Raw genomic sequence first — 23,277 nt, forward strand, 5'->3', positions numbered from 1 at the left:
TTCAGATTCACTATTTTGGTGATATCTCCAGTGGCTGCAACTTTACTTGTTCATCTTTAAACTCTTTGTGTTTATCACTGCTTATCTATATATGAAGAATTCACTTATGCTTAAGTCTTATATTCTCGTTTCTCTTAGAGAATTATATGGTTTTATATCTGCAACATATGTGAAAATAGTAATCTCGCGGCCTTTGATGTAGGTTTAGTTTCAATAGTTAGACTGAATATATTGGAAGATAATTGAATTAACTTATCCAAAATATAAAGAAATGCATTATTGTAAAAAGTAAGTAGTTCACGGAAAAGTAGATGTTGCTAAAACGAAATAACGAAATCAATCTTTATTAATTCTAAAAGTAGATACCACATAGTTGATACACTGAAATCTACATTGATCATTAGACAAAATGACACTGGAAGTCTGAAAGATAACGTATTTAACCTATGTCGCTGAGAAAATGAGTGGGAGGGTGATTTATATATACAGGGATAAATCACGATTAATAGTTAGAATATTATGATTTTGTATTTAATGTCATGCATATCAGTATAGAATGTAATGATTTTGTATTTAATAGTTAGATTTTGCGGAGTCAATCACGATAAAGATCTACATTGTAGACACAAATATGTAAATTAGTTAATATAGATGAGAATATTCCCTTTTTGTACTCCAAAATCATTTGAGATATTAATAGAATTTATTGGAAAAGGAATGTAAAAATATGAGGGAATCCCGTAGAACTTTAATGAATTTTTTTTTGTTAGTTATAATTTTTTTTTAGGAATAAGTTATGTATTTATATAAATACGGCAATATAGTTATTAGGATTGCGTGATATGTGGGAGATAAGTTTGTAAATTAGGATTTGTTAAGTTTAGATTTTGTCAACTAATTTCATCGTATATCTAGATTAATTATTTTAAACTTAATGTAGGATTCAAAAATGATGATATACCGAAAGAAATGGTATAACGAAACCGGCTTTATACATTTTGGAATCACGAACTATATAAACTTATAAGAGAAAACCAAAAATATCATCTTCTAATTCCGGTTTAATCAAGAATGCAATTAGACTGTGTCTAAAAACCTTTTAAACACTTAAAGTATATATACATCTGGATTAATTATCAGTATTGGAGGTGTTCTTCATCGATATTATATTCGCCCAAAACAGAACTTAGAGAAATGTGTATAAACATCTTTTTAACTCTGGAAACTATATACAAAACTGGATTAATAATTATTATTCGACTATTGAAGCTTAATCAAGCAATGTGTTTGTTGCTGCACTTTGATGATCAAACTGTATTAATCTTGAATTTTATGAGGTTCTTTTATGGAACTTTTAATCAAGATGTGTCTTTTGTAATGCAGATAATGAAACAGATTAATGTTCTTTGTGTAGAGGTTGAGCGTGAAATAGAAAGAAGGTTGATCAAGCAAGGTGTTTGTTGCTCCACTTTGATGATCAAACTGGATTAATCTTGAATTATGAGGAATTTCTGTGAAAAAATGTGATCAAGCTCTACCTTTTGTTGTTGCACTTTGATGGTCAAGTAATCTTCTTACGTAAAAGTAAAGTGAGAAATCGAAATATTATAGTGCAGGGAAATAGCGTTGAAAGTTTTGTAAGATAATAAATGATGATTATTTATTTTAATAGTTAATATTAACTCAGTGGCATTCACTTGTAATTTTTATGGAAAACTTAGGGTTAAATACTATTTGTACTTCAGTTTTAATAGATTAGATATAAATATATGTTTTTATAATAGTCACAATAATTTGTAAAGCTTTTAATACTAATCAGACTTTTAAAAGTATTCCAAATAACAACCACAACCTTTAAAGTTAAAATCTCTATGGCCAGAATTCTAAAGTCAAAACTTAAAGTAAAAGTTTTTACCAATCGGAGTAATCTGCTTCGCATCAAATTTACAGTCTAGCTTTATTAGAAACATGAAAAAACATTTTAAAATTAAAATATAGATAGAAGATCATATTTATATTTATTGTTAAACTTGATTACTGAACAGGTGGAATGCAATTATTTTGAACACTTTAAAAGATATTTTATTTTAAGATAGCGACATTGATTCATTATTGGGTGGAGCTTATTTGGAAATTGATTGAAGAATATATTTCTATATTTATTATCATTTTATGATTTTTAATACTTTTATAATTATATAAAGTATAAATATTATTAATTTATTATTTAACCATTGATGTATTTGATAGTGAATTATTAATAAATATCCTGCAAACATATTAATTTTTAACCACTATATCAGTCATGTAAGTCTTTTAAAAATACTTAAATTGTAACCATATGTATCTGCAAACGTCCACGACTGTTGTATCCGCAATTGCTTGATTACACCAGACCCTAAATGACCATTACTACAGGTCTACAATTAAAGACCTGGTTGGTCGGACGGACCTGTTAAGACTCTAGACTCGGTTGGTAAGCCGTTTCGCAAAGAGTTTACAGTCTGATCTTCTTGGAAATATTGAACAGACCTTTTAAAACTATAGGTAGAGGATTATATTTATATTTAATGGTTATACTTGATTACTGAACAGGTGGAATGCAATTATTTTGAACACTTTAAAATATATTTTATTTTAAGATAATGACATTGATTCATTATTGGGTGGAGCTTATTTAAAAGTTACTAATTGAAGAATATTTAGGAGTAATAATTTCGGTTATAAGAATTAACAAAAAGGAAAAATTAATAAGAAAAGGATTACATTTGTGTTAGCTTGACCTTTTGAGCCCAAACACTTTCGTTTCCAAAAACGTCCACTTGCCATTTACTCCGCCTATACTGTTTCCGCCAAATGTAATTGTATTATTTTCAAATTTTTCTCTCTCACCAGTCACCAGTTGTTCTCTAACTTCTTTTAAAACTTACTTTCCATTATAGTCCCTCTACTATTGTTACTATCTACGATGGTCTCGCTTATTTTGTAATATATCATCTACATTTTCACCGAGATTAAATTAGTAAAGAGAAATGCAGCACAAAAGAATTATTTCACACAAGCGAACCTTAATTTCATTCCAGGGTAAGAGAAAAAAAGAGTCACATATGATAATTTTAAAAATAATTCGAAATGTAGGGTACTTGATTAAAACTTTACAAAACAATAGGGTGAATTACAAAAAAACGAAGCTAAATACGAGGGCGTACATTTTGGATTCTTGTTAAAAAACATAGACACACTCTCTTCTCCCTTCCCTTCACTGTTACTGTTCTTCGTCTCTCTTCTCTCTCTCCAACTATTTTTCTCTCTGGCACGCTTTCTCTCGCTTTCAACCTTTCTCTTTATTCCACTCGAAAAAAGCTCCAACGAAATTTAAAAAAAAAACTCTTATCAGTGAGGAGCGTAACGTTCTACCTGCTTCGTTTCCAGATCTACATTTTATCCAGTCTCCGCCACATAATAATATTCTCGCCGGAGTTTAAACATTCACCGGTGAAAATGGGCTTTTGATTATACTTCCTACTTCTTTGTTTAGTTCCGTAAGTATTTTATTTTATTTATTTTATTTCTCTGTTCATTTGCTTGAATGAAGAAACTTTATTTTTGGAATTATTTTTTTCCAAAAATGTTAAACTTTCTGCGGTTTCTTCTCACTCACAAAAAAATAAAAATCTTTGCATTGTTTTCTTCTGTTTTTTCTGGGATAAATTAATGTTATTTTCGGGGATAAATTATCTTTTTGCGGATTGGTCGTTCACAAAACAACTAAAGTTGTAGTAAGTAACCGACAGTGTAGCTAGAAGAAGTCAGAAACTACTCTGTTGTTTTGTGTTCTTTACTCGTAACTATCTGCTAAGAGAACCCAATGTAATAGACCCGGGTCCGATTCGCCTCTTGTGCAGATATTGCTTGTGGACGAAACTAGGATAATTATTTGTGTAATGAATTTAACACAAGTCTCCTTCGTTGTCACATGCCTCTATTAAAAAAAAAGTCTTTGTCTTTCAGCAGGAATGATTGATGATGATAATCTGCGTTCTCTTCTGATCTTTTAGGGTTATTGATTTCAAAATGGAGGGAGTAGCATCTAAAGCTGAGGAAGAAGCTCTTGAGACCACCCTAGAGGCAACCAAAGAGGGCAATGCAGCTACTACTGCTGATGGAAGCAGAAGTCCAGAGAGTGTTTCTGCAGCGTCTTTGGTCTCAAGCCGAGCTGCTACTGCTACTAGAAAGAAAGCAGTTATTAGTTCGAATCTAGTAAAGCCAACCGCGTCTTCTTCGTTAAGAGTCTCAAGCTCTACTACGCCTGTCGCTATCAGGAGAAACAGCACTGGAGGAGTAACAGAGAAGCCAACTAAGGCTCTACCGAAACGTACGAGTACTACTGCCTCGGTTACTGATCCTGTAAGGCGGTCACTTCCGGAACTCAAGAGGAGTTCTCTTTCTGCTAAGACTGTGTCTAGAGCAACCCTTCCAGAGAGTAAGAAGTCTATCCCGGTATCACCAGGTAGTCGGAGTTCGACAAAGTCTGGTTTAAGTAAGCCAGAGTCTTCTGCTAGACCAGCCGTGAGTGTCTCTGTGTCTTCGAAAAGAGCTCCCCCTTCACCGCATTCTACTCTCTCAAGTGGAAGGACGGTTTCTAAGTTATCTTCTCCCTCTGCTGGATCATCACCTTCCGTTTCTAGTGGTGTAAGATCAAAGTCGTTATCAACACCTCTTGACCGGAGTTCCAACATCTCTGGACGCAAGAAGACAGATACTCCGGAAAGCCGCGATTCGCGACTTATTATCCTTCCAAAGGTGGAAGTTAAAGCCGGGGATGATATGGTTAGAACTCACTTTCCTCTTTGCACTTAACTTTATTTCCATTCAATTCTTGATATTACTTTATCACAATTGATGGATTATTTGTAATTTCTTAAGAGATTGGATCTCAGAGGCCACAGGATTCGCAGTCTAACCTCCGGTGGGCTACACTTGTCGCCAAACTTAGAGGTAAAAGCTCATATTTCCCTGGTAACTTCAGAGTGTTCTAGTGCAACGTTTTGTGACAGAGATGTTTGTGTAGATGTGCTAGATTTGAATAAGAGTTGGGAAGACTAGTTATTTAACATAATTTAATTTCATGTACTTCTACTTCTTACCAGTTCGTCTATCTAAGAGACAATCTCCTGTCTGAACTGGAAGGTATTGAGATACTGAACCGAGTCAAGGTCAGTAAATTCATTTCCTAAGGGTTCTTAAGTTTTCAACAAATATAGATACACACGCCAGTTTTGATCCTATTTCTTTCATTAATCTCAGGTCCTGGATTTGAGTTTTAATGATTTCAAAGGGCCTGGATTTGAACCACTGGAGAATTGCAAAATGCTGCAGGTTTCTTTCTCTCCCATTATGTCCATGGTTATTCATTCATGAGTGATATCTGATGATTGTTTTTTTTTTAATCTTATAATTACTTGGGCAGCAACTTTATCTTGCTGGAAATCAGATAACTTCACTCGCAAGTTTGCCTCAACTTCCGAACTTAGAGGTGAGCTTAAGAAATTGACAAAGTCTCTTATTCGTATTATATGGCAATAATTGCATTCTTTTGGACCTTTTCCGATGATTATCTGTCCTTTTCCTGTGCTAGTTTCTCTCTGTTGCTCAAAACAAATTAAAGTCACTTGCAATGGCAATCCAGCCCCGTCTTCAGGTACTATTTCTGTTTTCATAACTGATGTTGTCTACAGTACATCTCATAGAGACTTTTCTCAGGTACTAGCAGCAAGCAAGAACAAGATAAAAACTCTGAAGAACTTTCCATATCTACCAGTTCTTGAGGTTTCACACTTTATTTCCCTATATATATTAATATATAGTTTGACCATTTCTTGTTTAACTGGTCAGTGGGAAATATTCTCCGCTGAACATATTTTATCACAGTTTACTGTTCAACTTTGTTCTGGAATGACTCAGTTTGAGTCTTTTATTATTGTTATAATGGAGTTATGGACCTGTAAGAACGTGGAACTATGAATATTTTATTCCATTAACATGTGCAAATACGTAGTTTGAAAATCTAGTTTGTGTTTTCTCTATAACAGCATCTGCGTCTCGAGGAAAATCCAATACTGAAGATTCCTCATTTGGAAGCAGCATCCATACTACTTGTAGGTCCCACCTTGAAGAAATTCAATGACAGAGGTACTCTTTTGTATAAAACTAAAAGCTGTAGTTTGCGTACAGGCGTACAGCTTTAACTCATTTGATGTGAAACATGACTGGCAAGTCTAAGTTTTAACTCATCATATGGGCTTTAACTTTCTGGGGAGTAAAGGCTTAGCAATAGTATGCAAGAAGAGATAGGAACTGTACTAAGTAACACAAATGGATATAAACACTCATCTAATGGGTTGTAATAATTGTTTTTGTTTATCTGGATGAAACTTCTGAAAAGTAGGATCTTATACGGGTCACAGTAGTTCATGCTAACCTTGAAATTTTCTTTAGATCTCTCTCGTGAGGAACTGGCGATTGCTAAGCGTTATCCTCCACAAACAGCACTCTGCCTCAGAGATGGTTGGGAGTTCTGCAAGTCTGAGCTCGCACCAGGTATGCAATCAGTTATCCGAGTTTTGTAATCTTTCATTGTGGCTTGATATGGTAGTTCGTAACTTAATAACCTCCGTATGGAAAATAAAGCCTCTCCTCTCCCTTTACTTTTATTTTCTATCAATGCTCATTTTTGGAAGTTCTTCTGTTTAAACCATATTGGCATTCTTGTATTAACGTTATCTCTTTGATACTGCTGTTCTCCTGGGTTTATTACATAAGGCTTCTATTTATGCAATTGCTAGTTGAGCTTTTATGTGAACACATACATTACATCCCATGCACTCAACTCCTAATTTCCATATTAGTATCTAATAATTTTTAAATGTTATTTTTATGCAATTACCTGCAGAATCGACATTTCGCTTCTTAGTTGAGAGGTGGCAAGATACGTTGCCTTCTGGTTGTCTTATCAAAGAAGCATCGGTTGACCGACCTTCTGAAGAATCTCCCTGTCAGTCTCACTTCGGTCTTGTTCAGGAAAGTACCGAATCAGAAGTAGTCCTGAAATATCAATGGTCTGCGGCAGACAGATCTCTTTCTAAATTTGTCCCTATTCCTGATGCAACCAATGAGGTAAAACTTCCTTGCCGTATACTTTCATTGGCATGTGTGCTAAAAGATTCTGTTTCATAATTTTTCGATAATTTACTATAGGTCTATTGGCCAAAACGTGAAGACATTGGTAGAGTTCTTAAGATTGAATGTACTCCTGTTATTGGAGAGACTGAATATCCATCCATATTTGCCATATCTTCACCTGTTCTACGAGGTATGCTTCTTCAGTAATACATTAGGCCAAATGGAAGTTTTCCGTAGTTTTGGCAATATCTGCCTTGCACATGTTCTCTAGAATATCACAGTGAAGCGTTGTGCAGGGAAGGGGATACCAAAAGTTGTGAGCCTTGAACTACATGGGGAACTAGTTGAGGGAAATATTCTCAAAGGACAAGCAGTGGTTGCATGGTGTGGTGGGACACCTGGGAAATGTATTACCAGGTGGGTCTTGTTTGCCGCTTTTCCCTTTTGTTACATGCAGCTACCGAAAAAAATGTGTATTCCAGTTTCTTGGTAAGATTTATGATTTAAAAGGCATGGTTACTTTATCTTTGAACCAGTTGGTTGAGGAGAAAGTGGAATGGGAGCCCAGTGGTGATTGATGGAGCTGAGGATGAGGAATATAGGTTATCTCTAGATGATGTGGGATCAAGTATGGTCTTCATGTACACACCAGTCACTGAAGAAAATGCAAGAGGAGAGCCTCAGTACAAATACACAGAGTTCGTAAAAGCAGGTAATGAAAAGCTTCTACACAGAGTTTGTCTGTTTATCAAATGCCTGCCGTTGCTGTCTGTTAAAATTTCTGGATCTTGGGGTTGCTAACTACGAATTTTGTTGGCAGCTCCTCCTTCTGTAAGTAATGTTCGAATTATTGGAGATGCTGTTGAAGGCTGCGTTTTAAAGGGGATTGGAGATTATTTTGGAGGAAAGGAAGGTCCTAGCAAGTTCCAATGGTTACGGAAGAACAAGGAGACTGGGTAACTAACTATACACGTAGATGCTTGTTTTTATTTCTCTATAATAGGTCGATTTAGATCTCTTTTGTTCCATTATTTGTGGATATGAAAAGTAGCATGTAAACCTTCATGGGTGTTTGGCTGTGTTGCCACTGCAGGATCTTTAGCTTCTTTTTCATTTTTTTTATCATTGTTTGCTTAAAGCATTCTAAACATTCCTCTACCAGTTTTATAAAGATGAATCTTTTTTGCTGGAATTGTTTATCGCAGAGATTTCTCGTTGATATCGGCTGGAACATCTGAGTATACATTGACCCAGGAAGATGTTGGAAGACATGTCACATTTGTGTACATACCTGCAAATTTTGAGGGTTGGTTCTCTTTCTTTTCTCCCCATCAGGTTTTTACTTAGAAGAATGCCTCAAGAGGGTCAGTTCTGACGTATCCTAGAAAATTCCAGGTCTAGAGGGGGAACCACTGTCAACTTTATCCAGTGTAGTCAAGCCAGGTATGCTAAAGTTCTATAGAAATCATATTTCTTCTTTTATGGGGTGAATAGATTGCTGATTACATAATTTATTCATCAGAACTGCAAATCCGGATTTACTAGACTTTTTGTCCTCACTTTTGGCTCATTTTCGGTATTTTTTATCCTAACTGCAGCACCCCCAAAAGTGAAGGATCTTAAGATAGTTGGCGACCTGAGGGAGAATAGTAAGCTCACTGTAACAGGTATTGTTACTGGAGGAACCGAAGCCTCAAGCAGAGTGCAATGGTTCAAAACAAGTTGCTCTATCCTGGAAGGAGGCAATAATCTTGAAGAACTGAGCACATCAAAAGTGGCAAAGGTGTGTCAATGCCTAATGCTCATCGAACAAAGTTTGGCAAAGATTTATATATTTTGTTAATGTTTGCATTTTTTTGCAGTCATTCCGTATACCCTTAGGGGCAGTGGGTTATTATATAGTTGCAAAGTATACTCCAATGGCACCTGATGGTGAATGCGGTGAATCAGTGTATGCAATATCTGAAAGAGCAGTTGAGAGTAAGTTAATTCTTTTTTCTATTCTTGTATGTTCCTTGAGTATATTGATGGTTAATGCAATCAGTCTTATCTTGTGAAAAAAAGTATGCCATAAAAGTATTTTTATACACATTTTCTTTCTGATTTCATTACCGTGAAGCTTTAAGTTGAGAAGCATGATCAGAAAAAAGTAGAATTCAGTGAAATCAAATTTGCTGTGAAAGGGAATAAATGTATAAAATATATTTCGATATATGATCGTCTTTTAATTTCTGATATTTTTGATTTTATTTATTCATGATCTATATTTTACTCTTGGCGAATGCATAGTGGCAGGATCTTTTTCTCGATATTAAGTCCTACCTGTTCTAGTTACAAATATTTTCATGCTCTGAGTTTTGTGTTTAGGAGATTGAAACAATATTTTCATGCTCTTAGTTTCTAGTTACAAATAGTTACTAATATTTTCACTTTCCATGTGACAAAGATCAATTTGTAGTCTTTGATCTGGAATGAAAAAAATTGGTGCTAATAACTTTGATTTTAACAACTCGCAGCCCTTCCCCCCAGCTTGAATTTCTTGTCAATTACTGGAGATAATATCGAGGGTGGAGTATTGACAGCATCCTATGGATATATAGGCGGGCATGAAGGTAAAAGCATATACGAATGGCATTATCATAAGGTATATCCTTCTAGCTCTTCATATTATTTCCCTAAAAAGCTTGTTAATCCATGTTAAAGTATGATTCATAAAAGAAAAAAAAATAGTTGCCAAAAAAAAGTATTGCTCTTTACTTCTTTGGGTGCAGGCTGAAAGTGATCACCCTGGTACATTGATACCTGGAGCCTCTGGGCTTCTTCAGTACACGGTTACTAAAGAAGCTATTGGTAAATTCATTTCATTTAAATGTATTCCTGTGAGAGACGATGGGATTGTGGGAGAGGCAAGAACTTGCATGTGCCAGGAACGTGTTCGTCCAGGTAATGATTGTCTTGTGGTTTCCTTACTGCGAGATGATCATGAAATTTCTGATGCAATGTGAGCTTAAACTAGTGTAGCAAATTTTGCGAATACAAGCATGATCTAGATGCAGAAATTCTATTTATCACTAAAAGACTTGAGATGACAGATGATTTGAAGTAGAGTAGGGCATGTAACCAAGACGAACATGAATTCTTCCTTATTCGTACAAATTTCTTTTATTGTTTATTGCACATCAGTTTTTTTTTGCGATAACATGCTGCTTACTATATATGGTTTTGTTTGGTCATTAGGAAACCCAAGAGCGGTGTCTCTTCAAGTTGTTGGAGCTGCTGTTGAAGGAACAGTGCTATCTGCAGAAAAAGAATATTGGGGTGGTGAAGAAGGAGCATCTGTTTTCCGCTGGTTCCGGGTATTTGACCTTTTTACCAAATTTTCAAAATTATGATATTTGGAAGACTGTTCTTTTCTTTTCTTTTTTTCTATGAGTTTCTTGATGCATCTTGTATTCCTATGTTTTGCTTGTATTTGAGAACACAACTACACTTTCTTCCTTATCTTGTCGATTTTCTGTATGCCATTGATATTGAATTAATCAGAAGTTTTTTTAACGTGTGAAAATTTTCTGCAGACTAATTCAGATGGCACTCCATGCGAAATAAAGGGTGCTACTACTTCGTCATATCTACTGTCAGTCGATGATATAGGTTTCTTCATTTCGGTTTCTTATGAACCTGTGAGAAATGACTGGGCTCGTGGACCCACAGTTATTTCTGATATAACTGGACCAATTATTGCCGGTATAGTACTCTCTTTCTATAGTATCAAGCTTTGCAATATCTAAAGGGGTACAAAATTTCATTACGAGTAGATGAGTGTTGTAAGTAAGATAATATCTTGTGAACTCATCTCTCCGCAGGCCATCCAACTTGTCAGTCGCTGGAGTTTCTTGGATCAATGATTGAAGGGCAACGTTTGAGCTTTGTTGCATCATATACTGGAGGGTAAACTTCATACAGTCTTAAAATGTATGTGATTGTTGGATGGAAAATTCCACAACTAAATTAACCTTTTTGCAACGCAGGGTAAAGGGAAATTGCTCTCTTGAATGGTTTAGGGTGAAACGTAATGGTGTTAAGGAACTATTGAGTAATGATGGTAAATCTTGATCCATTATATACGTTTTTGGTTCAGATTTCTTGCTATCCCCTTACAGATATGCTTCAGATTAATAAATATGGTCCATGAACAGAGTTTTTGGATTTATCACTGGAGGATGTCGGGGAAAGCATTGAAATTATTTACACTCCTGTTCGTGAAGATGGAATAGAAGGGAGTCAGAGGAGTATCAGATCTGATAGCATATCTCCAGGTGAGCTGTCTTTCAAAAATGAAAGAATTTCAATTATGTACTTTAGTTTTTGTAGAATGTCCACTTAAGTCAAAAAAAAAGTGTACATGGTTACTTGAGTCTTGGACACTGTCTTCTTCATTTACTTATCTTGGATCCTTCCTTTTTTTTCCTTTGTAAACAGCAAATCCTATGGGGTTGGAGCTTTTGATTCCTGACTGCTATGAGAGCCAGGAGGTTGTACCTCATAAAACTTATTTCGGAGGGCATGAAGGTGATGGAGAGTACATTTGGTATAGAACTAAGGAAAAGTTGCATGGATCTGCACTCACGGAAATATCCTATGCCGGTGAAGAGGTTATTGCTTGTTCTAGAACATTGTAAGAGCAACAAATTTCCCCAAAAATGTGTTCAGACTTCAGATTTCTCTTCTTTTGGATAAGTGTGAGTGATCCCATTCTCTTGCAGAAAATATACTCCATCACTTGAAGATGTGGGGGCTTATCTAGTCTTATACTGGATTCCTACTCGCGTAGATGGGAGGAGTGGGAAGCCAGTTGTTTCAATAACAAACTCTCCTGTTACTCCAGGTGCGGACATTGTCACGCTCTCTATCATCTTGCTTGCTAATCGTTGTCCACGCCAATCTTAGTTTATTCTGCTAAACAACTTTCATAATGTCACCTTTTGATTGAAGTTTTTCCTTGACTGTCTCTCAATGTGTAAAAATATTCTATGTTTCCTGACGTAATAAAGTGAATAATGTTGCAGCTGATCCGGAAGTATCTAATGTTCGTGTGGAGAAACTCTTTTCGGATGCTTATTCTGGAGAAGGAGAGTACTTTGGCGGCCATGAAGGTGCAAGTCTCTTCAGTTGGTACAGAGATAATGATGGAACCATTGATGTTATTGCTGGGGCTAACTCCAAAACTTATGAAGTGACTGAGTCAGATTACAATTGCCGCATATTGTTTGGGTATGTTTCCACAGTCATTTCTCCTTGCAGCTTTGACAAGCATCCATTGCTTGATATATTCCTTAACATACATGTATTACCGGCTTATTTTTGGTTTTACACTTTGATTGTTTTCGTTGTGTCTCTCATCCGGGATGGTTTTGACTTTTGTATGCAAGCTTGAATCTTAGAGCTTATTCAACTTATTTTGCAGGTACACACCTGTTCGTTCAGATTCCGCTGTGGGAGAGCTAAAGATGTCTGAGCCAACTGAAATTATCCTCCCAGGTTTCTTGATCACTAGCAAAACTTCATGTCATTGATTTTTCTTGTTGTGTTATTATGTTATCCTTTTTTCTTCTTCATTTTGGGTTTTCTTTGCAACAAAGTTCGAACACTTTTGTTAACCAATAACAGAGGTTCCAAGAGTAGACATGCTAGCGTTCACTGGAAAGGCTGTACAGGGTGATGTTCTCACAGCCGTCCAAGTGATCCCAAAGACTGAAATCCAACAACTTGTTTGGAGCAAGTACAAAGGAGCTATTGAATACCAATGGTATATTGCATCACTTCTGAGCTTTTATCCCTGGCTAAATATTTGCACGAGACATTGGGAGTTACTGGAACTATGAAATTTTCAGATCCAGAGTTCTATAAGTTGAACATGTTTCAGATTTGGCTGCTGTTGATGCCTCTTTATCCAATCATATGGAAAATGTGTTTTCATGTGTTGAACTTAATTACCTGATATCCTTGGCCACTCTGCTTTTTTTTTGGCAACTTGCTTCCAGCTTAGTATAAATGACGCCACAGAAACCTTTCTCAGAAACTATTTATGTATTTGATCTCACATATGTGACAGGTTTCGCTCACTGGAATCAGGGAATGAGATGTCGTATGAAGCACTCTCTTCAGAAATTTCGTGTTCATACAAGGTGCGGTTTGAAGATATTGGCAGATGTCTCAAATGTGAATGTGTAGTACATGATGTGTTTGGAAGGTCTAGTGAACCAGCATCTGCCGAGACTGGTTCAATCTCTCCAGGTTCCTATGCATTTCAGCTGCCATCAACATCTTGTTAAGCAATAGTGAGTAATTTTGTATGTACTCCAGGTTTCCCTAAGATAGAGAATCTGAAGATTGAAGGAGGAGGTTTCCACACCAACTTATACGCTCTTCAAGGCAATTATTTTGGTGGTAAAGAGGGAAAGAGTAAAATCCAGTGGCTTAGATCAATGGTTGGAAGCCCTGATCACATCTCAATTCCAGGTACACGCAAAACTTGAGTCGCATTGTTATTTCCTTCATGTCAAATAATTTTCAGTTTTCTCAGTTCCCTTGTATCCAAATAACTGGAGAAGTTTCAATCAGTTTTCATCTAGGGAATTGATTAATTTCTGTTAATTTTTGGTAGGTGAGACAGGAAGGATGTATGAAGCTAATGTGGATGATGTCGGATACAGACTGGTCGTTTTATATACACCCATACGTGAAGATGGTGTTGAAGGTCAGCCAGATTCTGCATGTACGGAACTTATTTCTGTTGGTAAGATCTTCAGTCATCATCATACTCACAATCACCATTGTCATGAATACTGTGGTCCTTTGTTGTTATGTGTATGAACTAGTCAACTAACATCTATAGTCACCAAGTCTCTCAAATCAACTCTTTACCTTTAAGAGGGATCTCTGTTGCCTCTTCCACTACTACTTTTTTCTAAAAGCAATGGGATTCACGCTGGTGTTTAATTTTCAGAACCTGATCTTTATAAGGAAGTGAAGCTGAAACTAGAAACTGGTTTAGTGAAGTTTGAGGTAAGATTAACTTTGTGTTTAGTTTACCTATAGCTTCACTAGATTTCCTATAAAAGAAATACTTCATATTCAGTTTCCTTCTTTTGGTTTTATGGTTTCAGGTGCTGTGTGACAAGAACCCTTATCCAAAAAAGGTCTGTTACAACTCACAGTTGATCCTATTGTTCATTGACTTGGGGTTTTTCTAAAGGGCAAAAGTGCTAATGATTGTAGATTGCTGGTGAGGGAAATCTGGAGAGACGGATGCTAGAAATGAACAGGAAGAGATTAAAGGTAGTGAAACCAAGTTCAAAGACGTCTTTCTCAAGCACTGAAGTTCGTGGAAGCTATGTTCCTCCTTTCCATGTAAGTGTTTCAGGAAACCACATTCACTGGACTCTTACATTTTTCAAATTGTCTCATAAGTTTTATCATTTTTATGATGCATGTAACCAGGTGGAGACATTTCGTAATGACCAGAGAAGGCTGAGGGTTGTTGTAAATAGCGAGAATGCAGTAGACATGGTGGTACATTCGCGCCATCTCCGCGATGTTATAGTGCTTGTAATCCGAGGCTTTGCGCAGAAGTTCAACAGCACTTCACTCAATTCGCTACTTAAGATCGATGCTTGATTGAAATCGAAAAGAGTGGATTGCGTCTATTGCAAGTTTTTTTCTGTGTGCCATTCAATATGTTATGGTGATGAAAACTAAGAGTGATTGCTCAATGAACCGAACTTCACCTGAGTTTCATATACTAGTTTTTAGGTTTGTTTTGGTTTATTCTGGTTGAAGAATTCATAACAATGTAAAAACCCCCATGAGAATCCTCAATGAACCGTTGTGGTTTTAAACCCTTTTATCATTTTATATCTGTGTGTATACAACTTAGTAATGAGATGTGAATGCATACATCATTTGTTTTCATATGTACTGTATTCTATCGAATCCTTAAGTGAGATTGAAGCACTTTCTAAAACTGAAATCATATCTAACTGACAGTAGTTTTGTATATGTGATTTTATCAAAACCAAACTTGATGATTAAGATACCCTTCAATTTCATCATAAATAAGTAACAAAGCCATCAACTTTGTGACCAAGTAATACTGTTTTTGGCTATTATTCAGTGATTTATAATACGTTTTGGTTGTCTTATTTATAGACTTGTCATTGTATAGTCATGCTCTCTATCTCTCTTTCTATCTGCCTGAGTGTAATCTTGTCACCTTTGTCTCTTTTCCTCTTCTTTTTCTCAACTTTTTGTAAAAATAGTTGCAAATCCCAAACCTTTTTGAATAAACAAAAGTTCTTTTTTTTTCTTTTTCTCTTCATTGTATAGAAAAAGGCGTATATACCTTTCTAACAAGGAAAATAAACATTGACCCTTGAATATTACATGTGAATTTGGACTTTGGAGGACCAAAATTTCATTGAAGTTATCTTATCCTAGTCCTAGTGGCTAGTAGTAGTTAAATACAATTTGTTTCCTCCATTATGTTTTCTCTTTTTGCACCCCAACCTAACTTTATGTGTATGTGACTGGATTGCAAGAGACCTAGTAGAAAACATGTAAATTTTTTTGAAGAAGTTTTAGACATAAAATCATTTTTTCACAGATTTCCTAGAATTACAGAAGAAATGTATTGAACAATCAGAATGACTGACAGTACAAAATTGATTTATGAATTAGTGTTTTACCTTCTCTTACATGTCACTATGCCAGCACTTTCTGAACGTGACTGATGACCCTAAAGACATGGGAACACAAATAAAGAAAAAAATAGTTAAATCAGAGAAAAGAGTAAGCTTTTGGAGGCTCAAAACAGTTCCTTCTTGTTTAAGTTAGCTCGCTCTATTCGTCAAAAAAAAAAAAAAGTTAGCTCGCTGTTTAAGCTTGCCCAACTTAATCTTTGCCTTTGATCATGTTTGGTCGCTTTAATGGATATACTTTCTTCTCTTTAAAAAGAAAAAAATATTGTCGGATAAATAATTAATTGTTTACTTATTAGTACAACATGAGAAAATAAAGTATTATTTATACAGAATTTTTTAAACAAATGTCATTGTACCAGGTTCCATGTCAGTATCATCTGTGTTAAGAACATATAAAATATTCATGCCAAATTAATTTCTCTCACACTCACACTCTCTCTCTCTCTCTCTTTGTTTTTTTTTTTGGTTTGGTTTCTAAATTGCATCGTTTTTGTTGCTGTTTTTCTAAGCCTTGAAGAAAGCTTTGACCTTTATTGAAACTGCTGTTTCCGCGGATCAAAGTGTCTTCTTTTACCTTCTTCCACTAAAGATTATCTCTCCTTGAACTTGTTTCTCCACTGAAATGGCGTCCAAGGGTTAAAGTGAAATGAAAGAAAGGAGCTTCCTTTTTTGGAGCTAAATCATTCGCGGAGCTTCGTTGGTATGTTCTCTATAGCACATTTTGAGATCTTAATTAGCTGTTAATCTCTTTATCCCTTTTACACACTTTTATGCAAAGTGACGAAACCCACAAAAACAAAATATAAAAAGGAGAGCACTTTGTGTTCACTGATGAATCTCTAGATTGAAAAGCTTAGACCTTTTTGGTTGAATCGTTTGCTAACTTAGACGTTCTCTGTTTCAGAATTTAAGTGATTTTTGAGTCTAAAGAGAGAGTGAAAGGAGAAGACTTTGGTTGTGGGGGAAGAGATGGGTTGTGCAGCTTCAAGCATTGACAATGAAGAAAAGGTGTTGGTGTGTAGGCAGAGAAAGAGGCTAATGAAGAAGTTATTAGTGTTCAGGGGAGATTTTGCAGATGCACAGTTGGCTTATCTTAGGGCTTTGAGGAACACTGGTGTCACTCTCAGGCAGTTCACTGAGTCTGAGTCTTTGGAGCTTGAGAACACTAGCTATGGCTTGAGTTTCCCTTCTCCGCCTCCTACATTGCCTCCTTCTCCTCCTCCTCCTCCTACGTTGCCTCCTCCACCACCTCCTCCTTTTAGCCCGGATTTGAGAACGCCCGAGGCTGGTCATAAGAATGAGGAAGAAGAGGGTGCTGCAGAGATTGATGGAAGTGGTGCAACTCCTCCACCTCCATTGCCGAACTCTTGGAACTTGTGGAACCCGTTTGAGTCACTGGAGATAGATAGCCATCCAAATGGTGATATTGTGGGTGCACGAACTGACCTGAAGAAGAAGCAAAAGATTCAGCAAGCTGACGAGGAGAACTGGGCAGAGACGAAGACTGAGTTTGAGGAAGAAGATGAGCCACAAGAAGCACTTGGTTTGAGTGTTCAGCAAATAGAAGCCGTTGGTGGGTCTGAAGTGAAGAAGACACGGCGTCTGACGTTTAAGCTGGACGAAGTTGTGGACGATAACTCATCGAGGACAAGCTGCTACGGTAAAGATCTGGAGAACAATGACTGTAGGATCAGGAGGACCTTAGAAGGGATCATCAAGGAGTTGGATGATTACTTTCTAAAAGCATCTGGTTGCGAGAAGGAGATAGCTGTGATAGTAGACATCAACAGTAGGGATAGTGTTGATCCTTTCAGGTATCAGGAAACAAGAAGTAAGTCTCTTATTGCTTCTTCAGCTGTCATATAAATTTTCAAGATTTTTGGATGTTGAGGCCAACCACAGATGCTGATTTGTTTGCATAAGCATGTTTTAATACTTATGTGGCTTGCGCAGGGAAAAGAAGCAGCTCTGCAAAGGTATTCAGTGCATTGTCATGGAGCTGGTCCTCAAAGTCTCTTCAGATGGGCAAAGATGCTACAACAAGCGGCGCTGTTGAACCCTGCAGACCTGGTGCTCACTGCAGCACACTTGAGAAGCTATACACAGCTGAGAAGAAACTTTACCAGCTAGTCAGAGTAAGAGCTAGTTGATCCAACTCTTTCAGTGTTAGTTTTATAGATTGAGCAATCAAATACTAAGTCTTGTTCTCTGATCAGAACAAAGAAATTGCCAAAGTGGAGCATGAAAGGAAGTCAGCTTTACTGCAAAAGCAAGATGGGGAAGCCTATGACTTGAACAAGATGGAGAAGACTCGTTTGTCTTTGGAGAGTTTGGAAACCGAGATTCAGCGTTTAGAAGATTCCATAACTGAGACATGCTCATCTGTGCTGAACTTAATCAATGAGGAGCTGTATCCGCAGCTAGTTGCTTTAACTTCCGGGTAAACTCCACAACCAACTCTTTTGCATGCCATTACATGTATAGCTTGTCAACATTTTTGTGGTCTTAATACACGCAGACTTGCACATATGTGGAAAACAATGCTCAAGTGCCATCAAGTCCAAGTTCATATATCCCAGCAACTGAACAACATTCCAGATTACCCGAGTATAGATCTCAGTTCGGAATACAAACGCCAGGCGGTTAATCAGCTAGAGACCGAGGTTACTAGCTGGTACAATAGTTTCTGCAAGTTAGTGAATTCTCAGCGAGAATACGTGAAAACACTCTGCACTTGGATCCAACTTACTGATCGCCTCTCTAAGGAAGATAACCAAAGAACCACTCTGCCTGTTGCTGCTCGTAAGCTCTGCAAAGAATGGCAGCTTGTGTTTGATAAACTCCCTGATCAGGTTCTTCTATCACTTGCAACTTATATTCTGGTTCTTGGCTCCATGAAAGTTGTCTTTAGTATGTTATTAATGCAACTCTTTTGGATGATACAGGTAACTTCAGAGGCCATTAAAAGCTTTCTGATGGCAATCAAATCTGTGATTAATCAACAAAGTGAGGAATACAACCTGCGGAGGAAATGGAATAAGCTTGAGAAGAGGCTGGAGAGAGAGCTAATTTCACTGGCTGAGATGGAAAGACGTCTCGAGGGAATGTCAGCAATGGAAGAGGACGCAAACTCAACAAGTTTGGGCTCTAAGCACCCGTTGTTAATCAAACAAGCCAAGATTGAAGTCCTGAGAAAACGTGTGGACGTTGAGAAAGCAAAGTACTTAAACTCGGTCGAGGTTAGTAAGAGAATGACACTGGACAACCTCAAATCAAGCCTTCCCAATGTCTTTCAGGTGCTCACTGCTCTCGCAAATGTCTTTGCCAATGGGTTTGAATCCGTTCATGGACAAACCGCTACAGATGTTTCCAACACATCCCAAGATTCTGATGAAACTCAACCCTAAGTAAAAGACATCATTCTCTTCTTGAGGTTCGAGGAGCTATAGCTTCTTCGTGTTTGAAACTTTCTTTGTGCTACATCCTAGAGAGATGCGGTTTTTGTATATGAAAGACTGTAGAGAATCTCATGTTTACAACTTTGTACCTTTCCAAAATTGCATCACTAGTTCTTCAAAATCCTCTCTATTATCAAATCTGGATAGTGTACTATTGTGTTTCTATACTTTCAAGAACATAACAAAGAATGAGACTGATCCTTCAACGGTTGTGTTTCTTCACTGTTGGAGTTTCATGGATTAATAACACAAATCGATAACCGAACAAAGATCATCCCAAATATTTGATCACCTACTGAGTTTACTGCTTCGGCTTTTGAATACGGTTTAAAACGGTTAAATCTGCAAGAAAGCCAGACCTAAACCAAAATTCACAAGAAATGGTTGGGAATCATCAGACAAGTAGTGTCTACCGTCTCTATTTTTCCTTGGATGTTGTTTATAATGAAAACCAACAACAAATTATTTTGTGAAACGAGTTGTACAAACACAAAATCCTACAAATGGAATGTAATGAAATTGAAACATTCTCGTCATGTTATAACGACATTGCTGTATATAGAGAGAGAGGGACCTTTTCTTTATCCTCACTTGTTTCTGGTAATGACTCTCTGTGTCAAGTCAATAAGTGCCCGCCTCGATCTTTTGACATCTTCATCGTCTGTTTCAGGTAGAGACCCAATCGCTGCTGCTGCGAGATTAGCATGTTCCATAGCTAACTCTCTTGTCCTTTGTATTCCATTACTTTTCCCAAGATACTCTAAAGCCTGTTTTCATGTGAAGTAACAACATAAGCGACTCTAAAACCGTACAAGAGAGATATCATGAGATCTGTTTCTTTAAAAACTTACAACGTCAACATTCGTTGGATCTTTTTCAAGTTGACCAACAACTTTGCGTAGTTGTGGAAACTCCTCCATGGCAAATAGGATTGGAGCTGTTATGATCCCGTGGCGGATGTCTGATAAGGATCCCTTTCCTAGAGAGGCAGATGTGCCAGTGAAGTCAAGAACGTCGTCTATCAATTGGAATGCCAAGCCCTTCACAAATAGAAACTAATCACACATTTTGACCAAGACTTGTTGCAGTGGAGTTAAACATTTTATCAGAAGATTGATAGAGAACGAACCAGATTCTTCCCGTATTCAAAAGCTAACATGGCAACTTCTGCTGATTGTCCAGCAAGTAAAGCAACTGCTTTGCAGCTGTTTGAGATTAGTGATGCCGTCTTATAGTATGTCTTCTGCATGTAGTAGTCCATACTGTAGCCATGGAAAGATTAATCATCTTTGCATGAACAATCATAACTATATGATAAACATTTACAGTTTTGGCAGCATAGAAGTAGCTTTCTCTATTTATGGCTGTATTTTTTAAATGTAGGGAGGGACAAGTAAAGATCCTTACCTATGACGCTGATCGGTTGTGCTAGTCATTTGCATGGTTTCACCGGTAACAAGATGTTCTACAACAGTTGCAAGCAACGATACAACCTACAATAAAGAGACTCAATGAGCTTGCAAGACGAAACAATACTTAGGACTGACGTCACTGTGAACCACCGTATCTTGAAGAAGTTTACAAAATGAGGGGTAAATTTCTTGGTTTTCTTACCTCTGTGTTCTTTAGAGCAGCAAGAGCCACACAAGCCCGAGAGAGTAAAAAGTCTCCTGCTAATACCGATATCTACAACAGGAAGATAAATAGTGATCTTAATATCTAACTGTAACATAATCGAAAACAAAACAAAACTAGACGATAGAAGCTACAGTCAAGTGAGAGTACCTTGTTACCCATAACAAAGTTTAAGGAACCAACACCACGCCTTGTATCAGCGTCATCCAAGACATCATCGTGCAAGAGGCTTGCAACCTACAAATGACCAAAGCATTGAGAATGCTGGATCTTGATTTTAATGAAGGTTATGAGTAAACACATAAGAGTTAGTTACTAACATGTATCATTTCGGTGATCTCAGCAATACCACGTTGCCTTACGCGTAACTCTGATGAGATAATATCTGATGATTCAGCAGCCAATGCCTCTGGTACGCGTACATTCAGAGCAGTCGCCATCAACAGCAAAATCTATAAACGTAGTAAAACCAGACTGGTTATTATGATACCAAAAGAGAAAATGATTTGAGCACACTATGACAAAGATATGGAAAAACATAAAAGAGAGTGTGGTCATTACAGTTGGACGAAACTGTTTGCCTTCCACACCCCTTTTGAAGAAGTATTCAGCCGCAGAGGCAAGCTTCGGAACCTGAACAGCAGAAGCCAGATACAGAAACATTTAAATTGTGTTCCCCGGCACTTCTTTATATGAGCACAACATTACGGTAAAAAGGAATGGCACAGAATGAAAGGCCACATACCTCGGCAACAACCATGGCTCTCAGCTTATTACTAAGAAGTGAGAGCTCATCGGCCACAAGGGAAAACGGGTCGAGCTCCTCCTAGGAAGAAAGAACAATTTTTACTCTTTTAGTAGTCAGTAAAGAAGAAGAGCAATTTCGAAATATTTAACCAATGACTCCAGGTTAAAAAAAGTAATGACTAAGCACAACGTGATGATTTGAGGTAAGATAAGGGAGGTAGGAAGACGAAACCTCAACTGCTGAGCTGCTGTGGTGATAGAGATGATGATGATGTGTAAACCCAGCACCACCAAAAAAGGGAGATTTGAATGAATAAGTAGTTCCTCTGCAAACGTAACCCTACTAAAACATCACAAAACAATAACACATTTGGTTACGTTCTAATATAACAAAATGAATTCATTTCTAGATTAAATGAATCCGTCTTTTAATCACACACGGGGTCAAAAACAGCGTTGGTGTATCTAAAACAGAGCCATGAAATATGAAAATGGGAGAAAAGTGCAGACATTCCGTTATTAGAAACTTTAAGGAGAACACTCAGTAGCTTTTGGGTGATTTACTAGATAAAAGACAAAACCTTTTATTCAATTTAAACGTCATTAATCATCTCAATGGTAATGATTGACAGATCACAGTAAAAAAAAATTGCAGCTTTCTAAAACTCAAATCAGAATGAAACACATATGCAATTGATGAATAATCAAAAATCTCTAAATTACCTTGAGTGTAGAGTCGGAACAAGAGTGATGACCCTCCTGTCCGGGGACGATGATTGAGAGGCGATGAGAAGCGAGAAGAGATTGAGAGAAGCTGCGGTTTCTCAGAAACTTGGAAGAGATCCGTGAAATACCCCTCCTGAATAACATCTCTTTTTTACGGATCCAAACGAAACCAGAGACTTGTTTTTGATTGCAAACTTTGTGAATCTGAACAGAGAAGAAGAAAGGACCCGACTTTGTTTTCGCTTGTTCGTATTAAAATTACCAAAGTGTTTGGTGACGAAGTCGAATCTCAGCCATGAATTTCCAAAATAAATAAAAAATGTATTATTAAATTTCGTTATCGAGAGATTAATCCACCACTCAGACCGTCGACCGAGTAAGAACACGTCTTTTTAGGGCTTCTCTCCCTCTTCCCAGGGGTTTAATGCTTTTTTATTAAATTTTTGAAACTAGAAATATCAGAAGGAAAAGTCTTTAATAGGCCCAGTTAAGCCCAACCATACGCCCCAGTAAAGCCCAACAGCACATTGTTGCCTGTTCAGTGTTTCAATAGTTTCATCTCAGTTTAGAGATTGTTAATCTGACGCAGAAGTTGATCAAAAAAAAAAAAAATCTGACGCAGAAGTTGTAACACCCTCCAACCGTACTAGGCTGGACAAGCATAGACGGTTTGGAGACATCACCAATTTTAGTTCATCAACACGAATCAAACCAAGATTACTAAACCAATTCAAAATTTTAGTCAATCTGTGTCTGGGTCACTGATACTT

At 37.0% G+C, this 23,277-nt stretch overlaps 3 protein-coding genes across 6 annotated transcripts; 2 read left to right on the top strand and 1 right to left on the bottom strand.

Annotated features, from left to right (window-relative positions):
* Nucleotides 1-3,252: 3,252 nt before the first annotated feature.
* Nucleotides 3,253-15,153, top strand: LOC130509115 (187-kDa microtubule-associated protein AIR9-like). 3 transcript variants are annotated; one of them, XM_057004758.1, is made up of 38 exons: nt 3,253-3,542; nt 4,012-4,830; nt 4,927-4,998; nt 5,151-5,216; nt 5,308-5,379; nt 5,471-5,536; nt 5,639-5,701; nt 5,764-5,829; nt 6,093-6,192; nt 6,499-6,600; nt 6,953-7,176; nt 7,258-7,372; nt 7,479-7,599; nt 7,719-7,894; nt 8,003-8,138; nt 8,388-8,488; nt 8,578-8,625; nt 8,781-8,965; nt 9,045-9,162; nt 9,699-9,826; nt 9,954-10,125; nt 10,420-10,538; nt 10,758-10,926; nt 11,046-11,130; nt 11,211-11,284; nt 11,379-11,498; nt 11,662-11,857; nt 11,946-12,067; nt 12,249-12,453; nt 12,647-12,720; nt 12,850-12,988; nt 13,295-13,476; nt 13,546-13,701; nt 13,847-13,978; nt 14,189-14,247; nt 14,349-14,381; nt 14,461-14,592; nt 14,683-15,153. In XM_057004758.1, the coding sequence occupies exons 2-38, from the start codon at nt 4,075-4,077 to the stop codon at nt 14,857-14,859; spliced, it is 5,061 nt and encodes a 1,686-aa protein (XP_056860738.1). In that variant the 5' UTR covers nt 3,253-3,542; nt 4,012-4,074; the 3' UTR covers nt 14,860-15,153. The 3 variants fall into 3 exon arrangements, with proteins under 3 accessions (XP_056860738.1, XP_056860740.1, XP_056860737.1); XM_057004760.1 differs by having other exon boundaries at nt 4,015-4,830; XM_057004757.1 differs by having other exon boundaries at nt 3,254-3,542; nt 4,059-4,830.
* A 1,220-nt stretch (nt 15,154-16,373) lies between these two features.
* Nucleotides 16,374-19,558, top strand: LOC130509116 (protein ALTERED PHOSPHATE STARVATION RESPONSE 1-like). The gene is made up of 6 exons (XM_057004761.1): nt 16,374-16,641; nt 16,846-17,772; nt 17,895-18,076; nt 18,158-18,381; nt 18,460-18,793; nt 18,887-19,558. The coding sequence occupies exons 2-6, from the start codon at nt 16,911-16,913 to the stop codon at nt 19,346-19,348; spliced, it is 2,064 nt and encodes a 687-aa protein (XP_056860741.1). The 5' UTR covers nt 16,374-16,641; nt 16,846-16,910; the 3' UTR covers nt 19,349-19,558.
* Nucleotides 19,559-19,784: 226 nt separating this feature from the next.
* Nucleotides 19,785-22,891, bottom strand: LOC108834157 (solanesyl diphosphate synthase 3, chloroplastic/mitochondrial). Of its 2 annotated transcripts, none has more exons than XM_057004762.1 (11): nt 22,505-22,891; nt 22,014-22,121; nt 21,780-21,860; nt 21,596-21,667; nt 21,355-21,486; nt 21,185-21,271; nt 21,014-21,085; nt 20,807-20,892; nt 20,529-20,661; nt 20,251-20,439; nt 19,785-20,166 (listed from the first exon to the last, which is right to left on the bottom strand). In XM_057004762.1, exons 1-11 carry the CDS (start codon nt 22,649-22,651, stop codon nt 19,987-19,989), a joined length of 1,287 nt encoding a protein of 428 aa, XP_056860742.1. In that variant the 5' UTR covers nt 22,652-22,891; the 3' UTR covers nt 19,785-19,986. The 2 variants fall into 2 exon arrangements, with proteins under 2 accessions (XP_056860742.1, XP_056860743.1); XM_057004763.1 differs by having other exon boundaries at nt 22,014-22,124; nt 22,505-22,645.
* Nucleotides 22,892-23,277: the final 386 nt, after the last annotated feature.

Source organism: Raphanus sativus, chromosome 3 (assembly GCF_000801105.2).
Source record: "Raphanus sativus cultivar WK10039 chromosome 3, ASM80110v3, whole genome shotgun sequence".
Classification (NCBI taxonomy): domain Eukaryota; kingdom Viridiplantae; phylum Streptophyta; class Magnoliopsida; order Brassicales; family Brassicaceae; genus Raphanus; species Raphanus sativus.